Source organism: Myxine glutinosa, chromosome 1 (assembly GCF_964187855.1).
Source record: "Myxine glutinosa chromosome 1, kmMyxGlut1.1, whole genome shotgun sequence".
Taxonomy (NCBI): Eukaryota; Metazoa; Chordata; class Myxini; order Myxiniformes; family Myxinidae; genus Myxine; species Myxine glutinosa.
In genome coordinates, this window is record NC_136261.1 from 210,170,919 (window position 1) to 210,186,082 (window position 15,164).

Consider the following 15,164-nt stretch of genomic DNA (forward strand, 5'->3'; position numbering starts at 1 on the left):
TTCACTTAAAAGCATGCCATTCCTATAGCACCTGCTTTTTGCCTAACTTTTGGCCATGCATCAAACTCTAGTCCAATCGTATGAAGGTAATCAATTGATATATTTCTCTGGTAGTTCTGATACTCCTTAAATAATTTCGTACAGTCTTTGCAGTTTGACCATACATTAAAATGCAGTGTAGTGTCAAGAATGAAAGAAAGTATACCTGTATTGCTTCCAAGTAAAGTTTTAATCATTTTCTAATTCTTCAGAGATGCATATAAAAGGCATGCAACAAGCTGGATATGACTGTGTAAAGCTACCACAAAGCAAAGTTGCATATAAACCATCCCTATGATGCAGTTAGACATACTGATTATGATGTAACAAAATCATTTGCGTAACTTCCACCTACAAAATCAGAATAAAATTCAGAAACAAAGGTCAAGAAACTGATTAAGGGTCATTACAGAGGAATGGGGTGCAAATTGAAAAGAAAAATCATCATATTCATACTTTGACTAACATCCTAAAAGACAAGTTTGTAAAAGCAAAAATGACGGAGCCTTTGTGCTTCTCCCTTTGCATGGATATACGATGTGTGGCATCACTGCTCAACCACCTCGGACGACTCGGACACGACGTGTCCATCTTTTGTTTCAATTGTCTTGATCACGACTGTCTTCTTGGACTGGGCAGAGTGCGGACTTTGCACTGCTTGAGCGAAAGAGCTGCCGTGACTGCCGAACGCATTGCCTGCCAAGGTACAAAGAGAGCACATGAGCTTAAAAGGAGCACAATGAGTCATTTTCCCCAAGTATTCCATCTTATTCAGCATGATTTGAAATTTATTCTGAAGCTGCTAGAGAGACGTTTGACCATCTGATATCAAAAACGATAAATTGGGAGTAGAATGGCCTTGTGGTTCATTATGTCATTATGTGCTCATCCAACTAAAAGATGGATGACAACCTACGTATAAAGTCAAATAATCTGACGAATAGACCCAGAGAAACAAGCATTCTGAGTATTGCGCTGCAATACCTGTCCCCTACCAAAGTTCAAAGTGCCATAACTTTGTCAAAAATGATCGAATATGCAAATTTATGCACGGTTGATGCTGGTTTTCAAACTTGATCTGAGGTATGCTGAGACACGTGTGTCACGCCTCGCCTCATTGATAAGCCCGCAAGGTCGCTCCGTGGAGCGGCCTGCACGTATTGCACTGTGTGAATTATATAAATTATTACCAACTCACGGTCTGAGGTACTAGCGATTCAAGAGATATCCATTTTTTTATGGCACATTGGAGAAGCCAATGTGAGGTTTCTTCTTCCTCAGCTTGTCACAACTCTGTCAAATGCGATCGAGTTAAAAAAGTCAGAATTTGACCAAATCTGTTTTATTCGTTTGTTAATATACCTCAGCTATTGACAAATCTTAAATTAGAATTTTATTTGAGGTTAAAATGACCGCGACAGGTCGTGTCCAACGATGCTTTCAGTTTCTACATGTGATAAATAATTAAATCCGCACACTTGATGCCTCTTCTTCTTCACGCAATAACAAGTTCTAGCTTCCAGACCGTACATCCAATCATCTTGAAATTTTGCACACTTGTTACTCTTCATGACTTCTACTATAGTATGAAGTTTCACGTCGATCAATAAAGCGATTCAAGAGATATCCATTTTTAAAATATTTTCGTTTAATTAACGATATCTGCCAAACCACGTGAGCTAGCACAAATTCCAAAAGGACATTTTAGTAGACTGACATGCGGAACAGATCTGTGAAGCTTCCCCTCGATTGGATCAAAAATGAGGGAGGGGCTCGGTTTTAAAGGTTCATTCTTAAAAACGTCATAACTCTGAAACCATGTGACGCATGACGTCATGCTCGCTGACTTTTTTGTTCGTCATGGGTATGCGATTTTGCCTGCAAGGTTTGGCCTCGATCTGTTCAGCCGTTGCAGAGAAAAAGGGGTTTTCGTGTTTTCACGAAAAACAATATGGCGCCAGAACCACGTGACCTGTGACGTCATAATTACCATTAAAATATTCTACAGACCGAGTCCCTCCTATGGTGAAAATTTTATCTCAATCGGTCCTATTATTGGAGAGAAAATCTTTTTTAAAGGATATTAAAACTTAAAATGGCACTGAGTTAAGGATCATCAGAATTATCAGAATTCCCAAAGTTCAAAGTGCCATAACTTTGTCAAAAATGATCGAAACGTCGTGAAGTTCGAACTTGATCTGTAACTTATCATGAGGAAACGATGTGCCAAGTTTGAAATCATTAACACTAAGCGTTTAGAAAAAAAGTCCGGAAAACTGTTCTTTGCGTGACGGACTGACGGACTGACAGACTGACAGACTGACAGACTGACGGACGGAGGGACGGCGTGCAAACCTATAGTCCCCTCCGGTGTACACCGGTAGGGGACTAATAAGTGACGGAGCTAAAATACAGTAAACTCAAAGCATATTCAACAAACTTATTCAACAAACTTTCATGATTGGTTGTCCAGTAAATTGATTTGATATTAAACACAAATCAACTTTATAATGAACATAAACATACCTGCATAATATTTTACCAATCTCAACTGATTATTTCGTTTATCTATCTATAATTCCAGTAATCTCTGTCTGTCTGTCTGTCTGTACGTTTGTTTGTCTGTGACCGCTGTTTCTCGACAACCACGGGTCCGATATACTTGAAACTTGCCAGGTATATTGCTGGGGACCCGAGGATGTGCCTTTTCAAGGTTTCATATTAATCGGACAATTACTTACCGAGCTATGTCCAAAAAACGATTCAACCAATCAGAGAGCAGCGAACGATCGCGTGTGCCGAACGTGGCGGGCACACTCTGCCTCGGATGGCACATTTGAGAGCGTATTCATTTATTTCACGTTTGCAAACTATGTTGGCGTTAAACTATGTTTTACAACTAATAAAAACGAATTTGCGATTCATTCGCTTTCCTGCGCGTTTGTGTACGCGATGGCGATTTCTTTACCAAACTCCGGAAGCCGTTCGCTTTGGACCGAACCATTTCATGTAAATAGAGGGGGGGGATTGTCACCACTCGCAAGCCGTTCGCTTTGGACCAAACCATTTCATGTAAATAGAGGGGGGGGGATATAATTTTAGATATATATATAGTACGGGCATGCCCTAGTCTATCTATAATTCCAGTAATCTCTGTCTGTCTGTCTGTACGTTTGTTTGTTTGTCTGTGACCGCTGTTTCTCGACAACCACGGGTCCGATATACTTTTAACTTGCCAGGTATATTGCTGGGGACCCGAGGATGTGCCTTTTCAAGGTTTCATATTAATCGGACAATTACTTACCGAGCTATGTCCAAAAAACGATTCAACCAATCAGAGAGCAGCGAACGATCGCGTGTGCCGAACGTGGCGGGCACACTCTGCCTCGGATGGCACATTTGAGAGCGTATTCATTTATTTCACGTTTGCAAACTATGTTGGCGTTAAACTATGTTTTACAACTAATAAAAACGAATTTGCGATTCATTCGCTTTCCTGCGCGTTTGTGTACGCGATGGCGATTTCTTTACCAAACTCCGGAAGCCGTTCGCTTTGGACCAAACCATTGCATGTAAATAGAGGGGGGGGGATTGTCACCACTCGCAAGCCGTTCGCTTTGGACCAAACCATTTCATGTAAATAGAGGGGGGGGATATAATTTTAGATATAGATATAGTACGGGCATGCCCTAGTAGTTATAATCCAACAATTTTTTATGATCTCTACCCTGTGCTCACGAAGCAAAAAGCAGGGTTAGACATTCGGTTACGTACGTGTGGCGTGTCTGCATTTAAAAAATTCATTTTATTGGTAACCGTTGGTCCGATTGAAACAAAATTTCACCATAGGAGCACCTCTTCCTGTAGATTTTTTAAAATCATAGTTATGACGTCATAGGTCACATGGTATGGCCGCCATCTTGGAAAACGTTACACCTATTATATTATCTGATAATATGGACCAACTTCTATCTACCCATCCCAACTCTCTCTTCCTCATATGTGGTGATTTCAACTGTCACCATGCCAGTTGGCTGGGGGTGGGTACCTCTCTCACCAGCCATGGCTCTTCAGCAAAGGACTTCTGTGACTCACTGGGACTGACACAATCTGTCAATTTCCCAACCCGGATCTCAGTCAACGGAGAATCTTCTCTTCTGGACTTGGTTATGACTAACTTCCCTGAAAATGTCTGCTGCTCTTCTTCTGCTCCAATCGGCTCTTCTGATCATGTGCTTGTTAAAGTGGACATCTCTCTGACCATTTTCAGAGAGCCTCCTCAGCGTCGACGAGTCTGGCATTTCACTCAGGCCAACTGGCACGGTCTTCAAGCAGCCATCAATCGTCTGGATTGGTCTCCCATCTCCACTGCCTCTGACATCAACTCATCCTGGGAATTCTTCCAAAGTAAATTGCTGTCTCTCATGCACAGATTTATCCCTTCTCGTCTTCAGTTGTCATACCCTTCCTCCCGTCCATGGTACACGGAATCTTGTGGTGAGGCTATTGCCCAGAAACAACTTGCTTTCGTCTCCTGGAAACCAAATCCAACGGAAGGAAATCTCATTTCCTTTCACAAAGCCCGAAACAAGTGTGTGTCCACCCTCAGGAGAGCCAGGAAACAATATCTCTCCGTCCTCAGGACCGAACTCTCTTATCTGTCTCCCTCTTCCAAATCCTGGTGGCGTCTGGTAAAATCTGTTTCTGGTGTTTGTTCCCCCTCCATCCCCTCCCTCACCTTAAATGGCCACACGGCTGACTCCGCATGTGAAAAAGCTGAATGCCTCAACTCTGTGTTTGCCTCTAAATCTTGTGTCCCAAACCCATCCCTCTCTGTACCCACCGTACCCAGTCGTACCCAGCTGCTCCTGGACTCTGTGTCCTTTCCTCCTGACAAGGTGGAAAAGTTTCTGTCAACCCTCGACTCTGATTCTGCAACTGGACCTGACGGCATCAGCCCACGGGTCCTAAAATCATGTTCTTCCGCTCTTTCACTCCCTCTCTCTGTTCTCTTCACCCTCTCTTTTGCTCAAGGTCATCTTCCATCTGCTTGGAAATCTGCCAACATCACCGCTTTGCACAAAAAAGGTGCAAAAACAGATCCCAGCAACTACAGACCAACCAGCCTTCTCCCAATTATCAGCAAAGTCATGGAATCCATCATTGCTTCAGATATGAAATCTTTGCTCTTCTCCAATGGCTTGATCTCTGATCATCAATTTGGTTTCAGACCTGGACACTCCACTCTGGACATGCTGCTTCTGCTTTCTCAACAATGGATGGAGGTCCTCAATGCCAAACAGGAAATTAGAGCAGTCTCCCTTGACATATCACGTGCCTTCGATACGGTCTGGCACCCCGCTCTGCTCACCAAACTCTCCTCTTTTGGTATTCATGGAAATCTCCACGCATGGCTGGCGGACTTCCTCTCTAGTCGTAGTCAACGTGTGGCCCTGAATGGGTTTCTCTCATCTCCTCTTCCTGTTCAGGCTGGAGTTCCCCAAGGCAGTGTTCTGGGCCCTGTGCTTTTTCTGGTCTTCATCAATGATCTCTCTGACTCTCTTGAAAATCCTCTCTATCTCTTTGCTGACGACTCTACTCTCTGTCGCTCCATTCTTCATCCCTCAGATCGGCAGTCTGCAGCCTCCTCACTCTCTGCAGACCTTGACAAAATCACAGACTGGGCAAACAAGTGGAACATGTCTTTCAATCCTGACAAATCTCACACTCTTACGATGTCTCTCCGAAAAGACCGACTGGACAACCCTCCCATCCACTTTCTGAATAATCCTCTCCAAGAAGTTCTGTCACTCAAGCTTTTGGGTCTCACTATCTGCCATGATCTTTCCTGGAAAAACCACATTTCAAATCTGGCCTCCAAAGCCAGTCGCCGACTGGGCATCCTCCGTCGTGCGAAGTCCTTCCTTGGCACACCTGAGCTCCTCACCACATACAAGGCTTTCATCTGCAGCTCAATGGAATACTGCTCTCCCCTCTGGGCTGGTGCTCCTGCCTCACACCTAGCTCGCCTTCACGCTGTTGAAACCAAAGCATTCAGAATCATTGGAATCTCCCGCGATGAAGCTAACTCCAAGGGCCTCTCACTCACTCACCGCAGGCAGGTTGGTGGTCTTTCCGTCTTCTACCGACTCCTCTCTGGCCTTGCCCCCCCAGCTCTCTCTGGGCTCTGTCCCGCAAATATTCCTACAGGTCGCACAAGATCTGCCTGCAACCCTCTTTTGGTTAAACTGCCAAAATCAAGACTCTCTGCTCACCTTCACTCCTTCATTCGTCTTTTCTCCCGCCTCTGGAACAAACTCCCTCACTCTCTTCAATCCCACTCCACCCTCCAAGTCTTTAAAACAGCTGTTCACCACCATCTCTTATCTTCCCCCATCCAAAACCTTGATCCTTTCTACCCCCGCTAATTTCACCCCAATTCCACTTTTTGAAATACCAACTTCTGTCCTGGAAGTCCTTGGTGTCCTTGTGCTTTATACTTCTCCCTCCCCCCCCCCCCCCCCTTCCCATGCCTCCTCCCCCCGGGCCCTCTCCCTTCCACACATCTCCCTGCTCTCGGATGTTGTGTTTGTGTGCTTCCCCTTTTCTCCCTATCTTGTCTTCCGCTCCCTCTTTTTGTGTATTTTGTTTGTCTGGTCGATTTGTTTGTGAAGTAAATGTTAGCTCTTTCACGAGCCTCGATTCAGTATACAAAAAAAAAAAACAAACAAAAAAAAAACAACCTATATATCTCCCAAACTGCTCAATGGCAAAAGTTGAAATAAGGCTCATTGTGAAGTACTCCCCATGGGGAAAAAGATATGTTAATTATGACGTCATTGGTGCCGTCATTATGACGTCATAATTCGACAAGAATAATGCTTCATCCTATCAGTATGATTTTTTTTCTCTGCAACTGTTAATCTACTGGACACTAAATTTTCACCATAGGAGCACCTTCTCCTGTATAATTTTTATGGCATAGCCCATAGGGCAAAGCCGTCTCGAACAGTGTTTGTACATATGTATGTATTTATGTATGTAAGTATGTATGTATGTATGTATGTATGTATGTATATATGTCCCTCAAACGTATACCAATCAGAGCGGAGGATCTGATCACATGACAGGGTGATGTGATTACGTCTGATGTCATTATGGTGGTACGGCGGCTGACTCTCCACACTCTGCATTTTGATTCCAATTTCGTTCAGGCCGAACATATCGTCGAACCTGTCATATATCACAATCGCCATGCTCTACCTTTACGTTTTTCATTCAGTGTGAAGCACAAACAAACCGATTGTTAAAATGACCATCAAATATTGAAAGCATCGGCGTTACGTCTCTTCTCTTCCAAAATACCGAAAAAAGTTGCACCTATATATCTCCAAAAACACTCCATGCTAAAAATTGAAACGTGGCTCATTGTAAAGAACTCCATATGGGGAAGAGATGTTGTTAACGATGACGTCATTGGTGCCTTATTTATAACGTCATAATTCGACAGAGACAACGCTTAGACTGATCAGTTAAAAATTTATTGAGGGTGATCTATGCAACAATTATATTAGAGAATATTAATTTATGATGTCATCACTCACGTGGTCTGGCAGCCATATTGGATCAAATTTTTAAAAAACTTTAAAAACAGAAGCGTTGGCTCACACCAAGTTGACTGCACAGGGTAAGTATTCTATGAATACCATGTAGTTGTTTAATTTTTTTTACCTTGATGTTTGGCCATGAACGTACTTTATCTATCGACTATCATAAGCAAAAATAACATGATTGCAGACTTAAAGATATGTTATTTCCTCTTTATAACAGTAAAGACAAGTCAAATAATCAATAGCTACCTTGTATTTTGCAATGAATACTGAATAGTAAAATGATTGACTTGAAAATTGTAATTTAGTAAAAGGAAAATGAATGACGTCAAAATGAGTGACATCATGTTTTTGTTATTCGAAAATTTAAATGTAATCATCTGGAATGTAATATAATGATCAATAATTTTTTTTACTCAATCTAATGCAGCTTTTAAACTAATTTAACCCAGGAAGTATTGACACATAAAGAATAGTTAACTCATGAAGAATAGTAGACGAGTCAATGTCCAAAATAAAATATAGAACCCTGTGACACATGAATTGTGACCTCCAAAGTAGAATGTCTTCTCATCTCTCAATTTTGTTACATAAATATGAATTAAACATTAGACATGCTTACAATGCAGATTGGGTGAATAACAGTCCCTAAAGCAGCAGCAAACAGGTTTGTCTTTCTTTGGCAAATTGTGGAGAGTTTTGTTTCTAAAGGACCATTTGTTGACTGTGCAGAGATAGTGCTAACTTTTTTAAATGCATATCACAATACATGTGAGATAGATTTACTCACCAACTACCATTGATTCAATACTCCACCAGTGCACTCAAGCTGGTTTCAGAGGTGGCAATGTAGGGTTTCACAGTTGTGCATTCATGCCGTGTTTGTGTGTGTGTGTTTTTCACACAGCTTGCCACTGAGTGTGACCCCCTCATCATACTAAAATACACAATTTGGTGTCTGTCTGTCTGTCTGTCTGACGATTTTTGACCACGATACATTTGGTCGTTACTTATACAGTCTCAACCAAACTTGACAGTCAGACTAAGGATCACACAATGAAGGTTGTAGCACATTAATTTGCCTCCCCCGCCCCAAGGTTTAAAAACAAAAATCTTCCAAGGCGGTTTCCGCCACAAATGGGGTTGCATGTTGAGGTGTATATCCATGTTAAGTTAGCTTTATCGTGGCGTTTTTCCAAGGATGCTTCTAATAACAAAACTAATGATAATAGCATAATATTAATGTTATTACAAAACAATATTAATACTAATAATATCCCACCTCCCCAATGGGGTTTTCCTCCTTGAACAAACGCTGTGTTAACGTGTATAAACAGCTTATCGTGCCGTTTTGGGGGGAGCACCCCTACCAGAAGCAAAAATATTATAAACCACAAACATGTATGATTACCTTTTCAAACAGTTGCACATGCTGTTTAACACCAAACTTAAATACATGTGGAGGAATCTGGACAGCAGTCAATGCGTATCACGTCGACAAATGCACCTGATCATAGATCTACTGTAGTCTATATATCCCACAAGTGTTAATAGCACGACCATTCCTGCCGTGAACGTGGAGTTCTTCCAAGGAGTTTTTCATGGCGTTTTTCCAAAGCCGCTTCTCATTACAAAAGTAATAACACACTTATGATAATAGCATAATATTAATGATATTACAAAACAATTTTCGCACTCCCCAAGGGGTTTTGTGAATTGCGATATTGCGCTCTCCCCCAACACCCATGCGAACGTAAATTTTATTTTCGGGAATTTAGAATGGTGAGGCATGGTCTGATCTTTTCAATAACCTGATCTGATATAAGTAACAGTAATAATAATTGGAAGTGAAAATAAAGATAAGAACATGACACCCCCTAGCAGGGCCGTAGTGAGCGGGTGTACTAGTTGCACAAAAATACACAATTTTTTTGTTTGACTGCGATATACTCGGTCGTTATTTATCCAATCTCAACCAAACTTGACAAGAGGACCAAGGGTCACACGATGGAGGTTGTAGCAATTTCATTTGTCCCCATTCCCCAAGGGGATTTTCCACCTTGGGCAAAATCCGTGTTAAGGTATATACTGTATATATTGTATATCCGTGTTATGTAGCTAATCGTGGTATTTTTCCAAGGCTACTTCTAATAACAAAAGTTTCCTCCTTGGACAAAACGCCATGTTAACGTGCATAATTAGGCAAATAGCTTGTCGTGGCGTTATGAGCCGAGATCTACTGTAATCTAAATACCCCACAGATGATAATAACACGACCCTTCCTGCCACTCCTGGGGGGAACGGGTGTACTAGTACTGTAGATGAAAAACATAATTTAGAACATGTATTTTAAGTGCTAAATTTTTTAGCCCTTTTTGATTTCTGCGCAAAGCTGCGTAGTTGTGACATTAATTAAAACAACTTAAAATTAATGATTATAAATTACAGAAGATGTAGGTGCAAACAAACATACCCTGGGGAACGAGAATGGCGAACTTGAGGATACAGTAATCCACACTCAACGTTTAAAATCAACTTGTGGTTAAATTTAACAAGATAGTCGAAGTGTTCCTAAGGCCATGCAGGCACATTCGTCGAGGCCATAATCTGAGCTGCAGTGCAGGCAGGAGAGAAATGTTGTCAATGATATATTGAAACACAACATTCTGTGACCGCAGATGCACCAAAAAAAACTGTGCATTCTTTAATCATGGTTAAATTAGACAACTTTATTCCAATTTCGTTATTTAAAAAAAAATAATTATAGAGTTTCGTTGGAATGCATAGAATATGTTTACATCGGAAAATCGGAGCTCTATCACTAAAATAAGGTTCCTGGTGTCACAGAAAAAAGAAAAAAATCGCACCTGTGCCCGAAGGAAGCGGTTCAGTTTGGCATTTTTAATATGAAATAGGCAAAGCCGAGAAACGAATGAAACCCCATTTAGAATTACCCTTATAATTACCCTTTAGAACCCCTTAGAATTAACCTGTAGAACCCCTTAATATTAACCTTTAGAACCCTTTAGAATTATGCTGTAGAATTACCCTTTAGAACCCATTACAATTACCATTTATAACCCTTTAGAACCCCTTAGAATTACCCTTTAGAACCCCTTAGAATTACCCTTTAGAACCCCTTAGAATTAACCTTTAGAACCCTTTAGGATTACGCTGTAGAATTACCCTTTAGAACCCATTACAATTACCATTTAGAACCCTTTAGAATGACTCTTTAGAACCCATTACAATTACCCTTTAGAAACCTTCAGATTTACCCTTTAGAATCCAATACAATTACCATTTAGAACCCTTTAGAACCCTTCAGAATTACCCTTTGGAACCCCTTAGAATTAACCTTTAGAACCCCTTAGAATTAACCTTTAGAAACCTTGAGAATTACTCTGTAGAATTACCCTTTAGAACCCATTACAATTACCATTTAGAACCCTTTAGAACCCTTTAGAATTACTCTTTAGAACCCATTACAATTACCCTTTAGAACCCTTCAGAATTACACTTTAGAACCCATTACAATTAGCATTTAGAACCCTTTAGAACCCTTCAGAATTACCATTTGGAACCTTTAGAATTACCCTTTAGAACCGCTTAGCATTAACCTTTAGAACCCCTTACAATTAACCTTTAGAAACCTTGAGAATTACGCTGTAGAATTACCCTTTAGAAACCATTACAATTACCATTTAGAACCCTTTAGAACCCTTTAGAATTACTCTTTAGAACCCATTACAATTACCCTTTAGCACCCTTCATAATTACCCTTTAGAACCCATTACAATTACCATTTAGAACCCATCAGCATTACCCTTTAGAACCCATCAGCATTACCCTTTAGAACCCTTTAAAATTAAAATTTAGAACTATTTAGAATTACCCTTTAAATCCCTTTAGAATTACAATTTAGAACTATTTAGAATTACCCTTTCGAACCCTTTACAACCCTATAAAATTAAACACCGACTGCTGGAAAGGTTCTTCTTTTTCATTTTTGATGGACGGACAGAGCAAAATATATCAATATATTGTTGCGGTTTTGTAATAAAGGTTCATTTCCCCTCTTAGTTAGTTACACTACAACATGTAGCCTCGCTTAAGTTCAGTTATTTCTTTGTAAATGTAAGCGTAGTCCTTTCCTGTGTTAGTTTTGCGTTGAGTAGGCCAGTGAAAATGAGGTGTCCCTATGGCGCTTTGGTTTGGTATTGGCGCTGAAATACCACGCGGCAGGCCTGAACATGTCGACCGAGGCTGAAGGCAGGAGGAGTAGGAGCCATCAGTAAGCCCGAGCCGCCAATCAGGGCTCGAGGGGAGTGACTTACCACTGCGGCAAGAGGCGGGGTTTGGAACATTCGAGTCGGGCTGGGGCGGGGCCATATAACCCTGCTTTGAGCCCCCCGCCACAGTTGAGTTCCGAGTCAGATGAGTTGCGCAGCCCATGAGAGGAGTAGAGAACACGCACGAGATTGCTTCGTATTGAGTCATATCGCCTATGAACTGAATTATCTCGTGTATATGAACTTTCCCCTGTTCCCCGCGCTCTGCGCAGTATTAATCGCACGCTGTAAAGAAGTATATGGAGAAGAGGAAGAAGTTGTTTCTTGGGTTTGTTGATCTGGAGAAAGCATTCGATAGGGTTCCACGCGAAGTATTGACATGGGCATTGAGGAAGTTAGGAGTGGAGGAATGGTTGATCAGAGTAGTGATGGCAATGTACAAAAGAGCGCGCACAGCTGTAAGGACGAAGGACGGGAACAGTGGTGAGTTTGAGGTGAAGGTGGGAGTGCATCAGGGGTCGGTACTAAGTGCACTACTATTTGTAGCTGTGATGGAGGTGCTGGCTCAGAACGTAAGGGAAGGTTTACCGTGGGAGTTGTTGTATGCAGATGATCTGGTGTTGATTGCGGAAAGTATGGATGGACTGAAGGAAAAGATGAACAAGTGGAAGGAATGTATGGAGACAAAAGGTCTGAAGGTGAATATAGGAAAGACGAAGGTAATGGCAAGTGATAAAGCATGTGGTGAGGTGGAAAGAACTGGGAAGTGGCCATGTGCTGTGTGCAGGAAGGGTGTCGGAGTGAACTCCATTCAATGTACAATGTGCGCTGAGTGGGTTCATCAAAAATGTAGTGGTCTGAGAGGGTCATTAACCAGTGTGGCAGCTACATTCAAATGTAGGGTGTGCACAGAGGGAGCTGCAGATGGAGGAAATGTTGAGGTGGATCTTGGAGACGGCGTGAAGCTGGAAGGTGTGAAAACATTTTGCTACTTCGGAGACATGCTGAATGGAGAAGGTGGATCAGACTCGGCAACGGTTGCAAGAGTGAGATGTACATGGAAGAAGTTTCGGGAACTGAGTGGCGTGCTGATGAGGACGGGAGTGTCGTTGAAGCTGAAGGGAAAGGTATATGCTGCATGTGTGAGAAGTGTTATGATTTATGGGAGCGAGACATGGGTAATGAACGTAGAGCAGCAACGAAGGCTGGAAAGGGTGGAAATGCGAATGGTTCGGTGGATGTGCAGAGTATCGTTGAGAGAGAGGAAGACAAATGATGAATTGTGAAAGATGATGGGAATAGAGCCTGTGATTGATGCTGTGAAGAGGAACAGGTTGAGATGGTTTGGTCATGTGTTGAAGAAGAATGAGAGTGACTGGTTGAGAAGAGTGATGGAAATGAATGTAGAAGGAAGTAGAGGACGGGGAAGACCGAGAAAGCCTTGGCTAAAGATGGTGGAAGAAGAAATGCGGGCAAGGGGGTTAACAAGGAGAGATGCAGAAAATAGGGCAAAATGGAGAAGATTGTCATGGGGACGGCAAGACTAACCCCCGCTCTAGCAGGGAAAATGGCCTTAAAATGCATGTTGTTGTTGTTGTTGTTGCTGTAAAGAACGCCCCGCGCTGGGCCACAGACGCGCGATTTCCTGCTGCCTGCCTTTGCCTGCATACGCGCCATGAGGATTTCCTACCATGCTTTCGCCGGGATACGTGCTGTGACCGCCAGAGGGCTACACGCCAGGTGAGCTGTTCCAGGAGCGACCGAAGCCGGCACGTTTGGCACGTGAACATCCTTCCTCCATCTCCCCGTGTGTGTAAGTGGGCCCATTGTCTGGGGATAAGTAAGAATTACTAAGTTCTGCCCTGTGTCCCTTTCCTTCTACCAATCCTTGTAAATAGTGTAAATAAATCTGTTCTTTCTTCCGATTCAACCGTCCTGTCTTTTCGATCATTGGCCTAGCACGGTACGAATAGATTCGCTCTAATTGGGTTCTAATAGAAAAGTAACAGCACGAGTCACGTGGTACGCATTCCGCTCGGGCGTACTCAATCACGCGTGGTTCGTGCGAGACTCGATCCCCGCTTCCGCTGTGGCGTGGGTACCAAAGGTACGTGTTAATTTGTCCTGAAACCCTTTTCCACGTTTGCCCGGGAGTGGTGACTCGGTCTTGCGGTTTCGAAGACCCAGAGAACAAAAGGGGCTTAATCTTCCCCTTTGTAACGGGAACGGGCTTCGAAGATCTGCAACAATATTATGAATAATACTTTTGCCACATTAAAAGCATGATTACTGAACATTTTGCATTGAATGAATTGCAGCAAATAAATATAAATTGTGATCCACACGAAGCCTTTAAAAGTGTAAAACCAGGCAATAACATGAAGTAAAACCTAATCATATTAAAAAAGATATATTTTACAATGGATTATTTAATAAGACTATTGAGTGTTAGGTGATTAAAGACAACAATGAGGATTATTTGTAATTGTGACAAACATAATTACGTGAAATTCCAAAAATACATAAAATTTTGGATGAAATGTAACTTAATATCCTCCTTTAATTTCTCGACTGTTCATTAACAAAAAAATATGATGATGAATGATCTCAAAAACAAGACAACACAAGGTCAGATACATTCAAAGTACACCACCCTAATACCAGATAATTAAATATCCTCCAGCGCGGCATTGCCGGGGCGCCTCGGGTGCCCGGAAATACCGCCATGCAGCTCAAAGAGACTGACTTTGGAGGGAGAGGTGCACAATATTTGATTGATTAATTGCATAATTAAAATCAATAAAAGACTGTCATAAAATATTTTCTTAATCAATTGGCTAATAACATAACTAAACCACTAGTACTTCATCCGAAGATGTAACTTTTAGAAATTTAATTAAATAAGTCATTAATTAAAAAATTTAACACTTAATTTATTAATCAATGAATAATTAATCGATTAATTGATTAATCAATAAATCAAAAATATCCTTTATAGTCACATCACTTGGTCACTGTCATGTCCAAATATTAGCTTCCTAGCTCCAAAGGTGACTGAGATATTGCCCAGATGAGAAAGAAAATAAATAAATGATTAATAATGAAAATAAATAAATAACAATCATAAAAAAATTAAATAGTTAATCAATTGGATAATAGAATACATAAACCACCACCATTTCATCCGAACCTGCAACGTAAATTTTTATTTTTAAATTAAGTC

At 41.5% G+C, this 15,164-nt stretch overlaps 1 protein-coding gene across 1 annotated transcript in view; it reads right to left on the reverse strand.

The window, feature by feature from the left end:
* Window positions 1-210: 210 nt before the first annotated feature.
* LOC137416371 (keratin, type II cytoskeletal 8-like) overlaps window positions 211-15,164 on the reverse strand; it is a 60,624-nt gene continuing 45,670 nt past the window's right edge. The window contains exon 9 of the mRNA XM_068101922.2: window positions 211-735. Coding sequence (XP_067958023.2) covers window positions 587-735 — 149 coding nt within the window. The 3' untranslated portion in view covers window positions 211-586. The remainder of the gene's footprint in view (window positions 736-15,164) is intronic.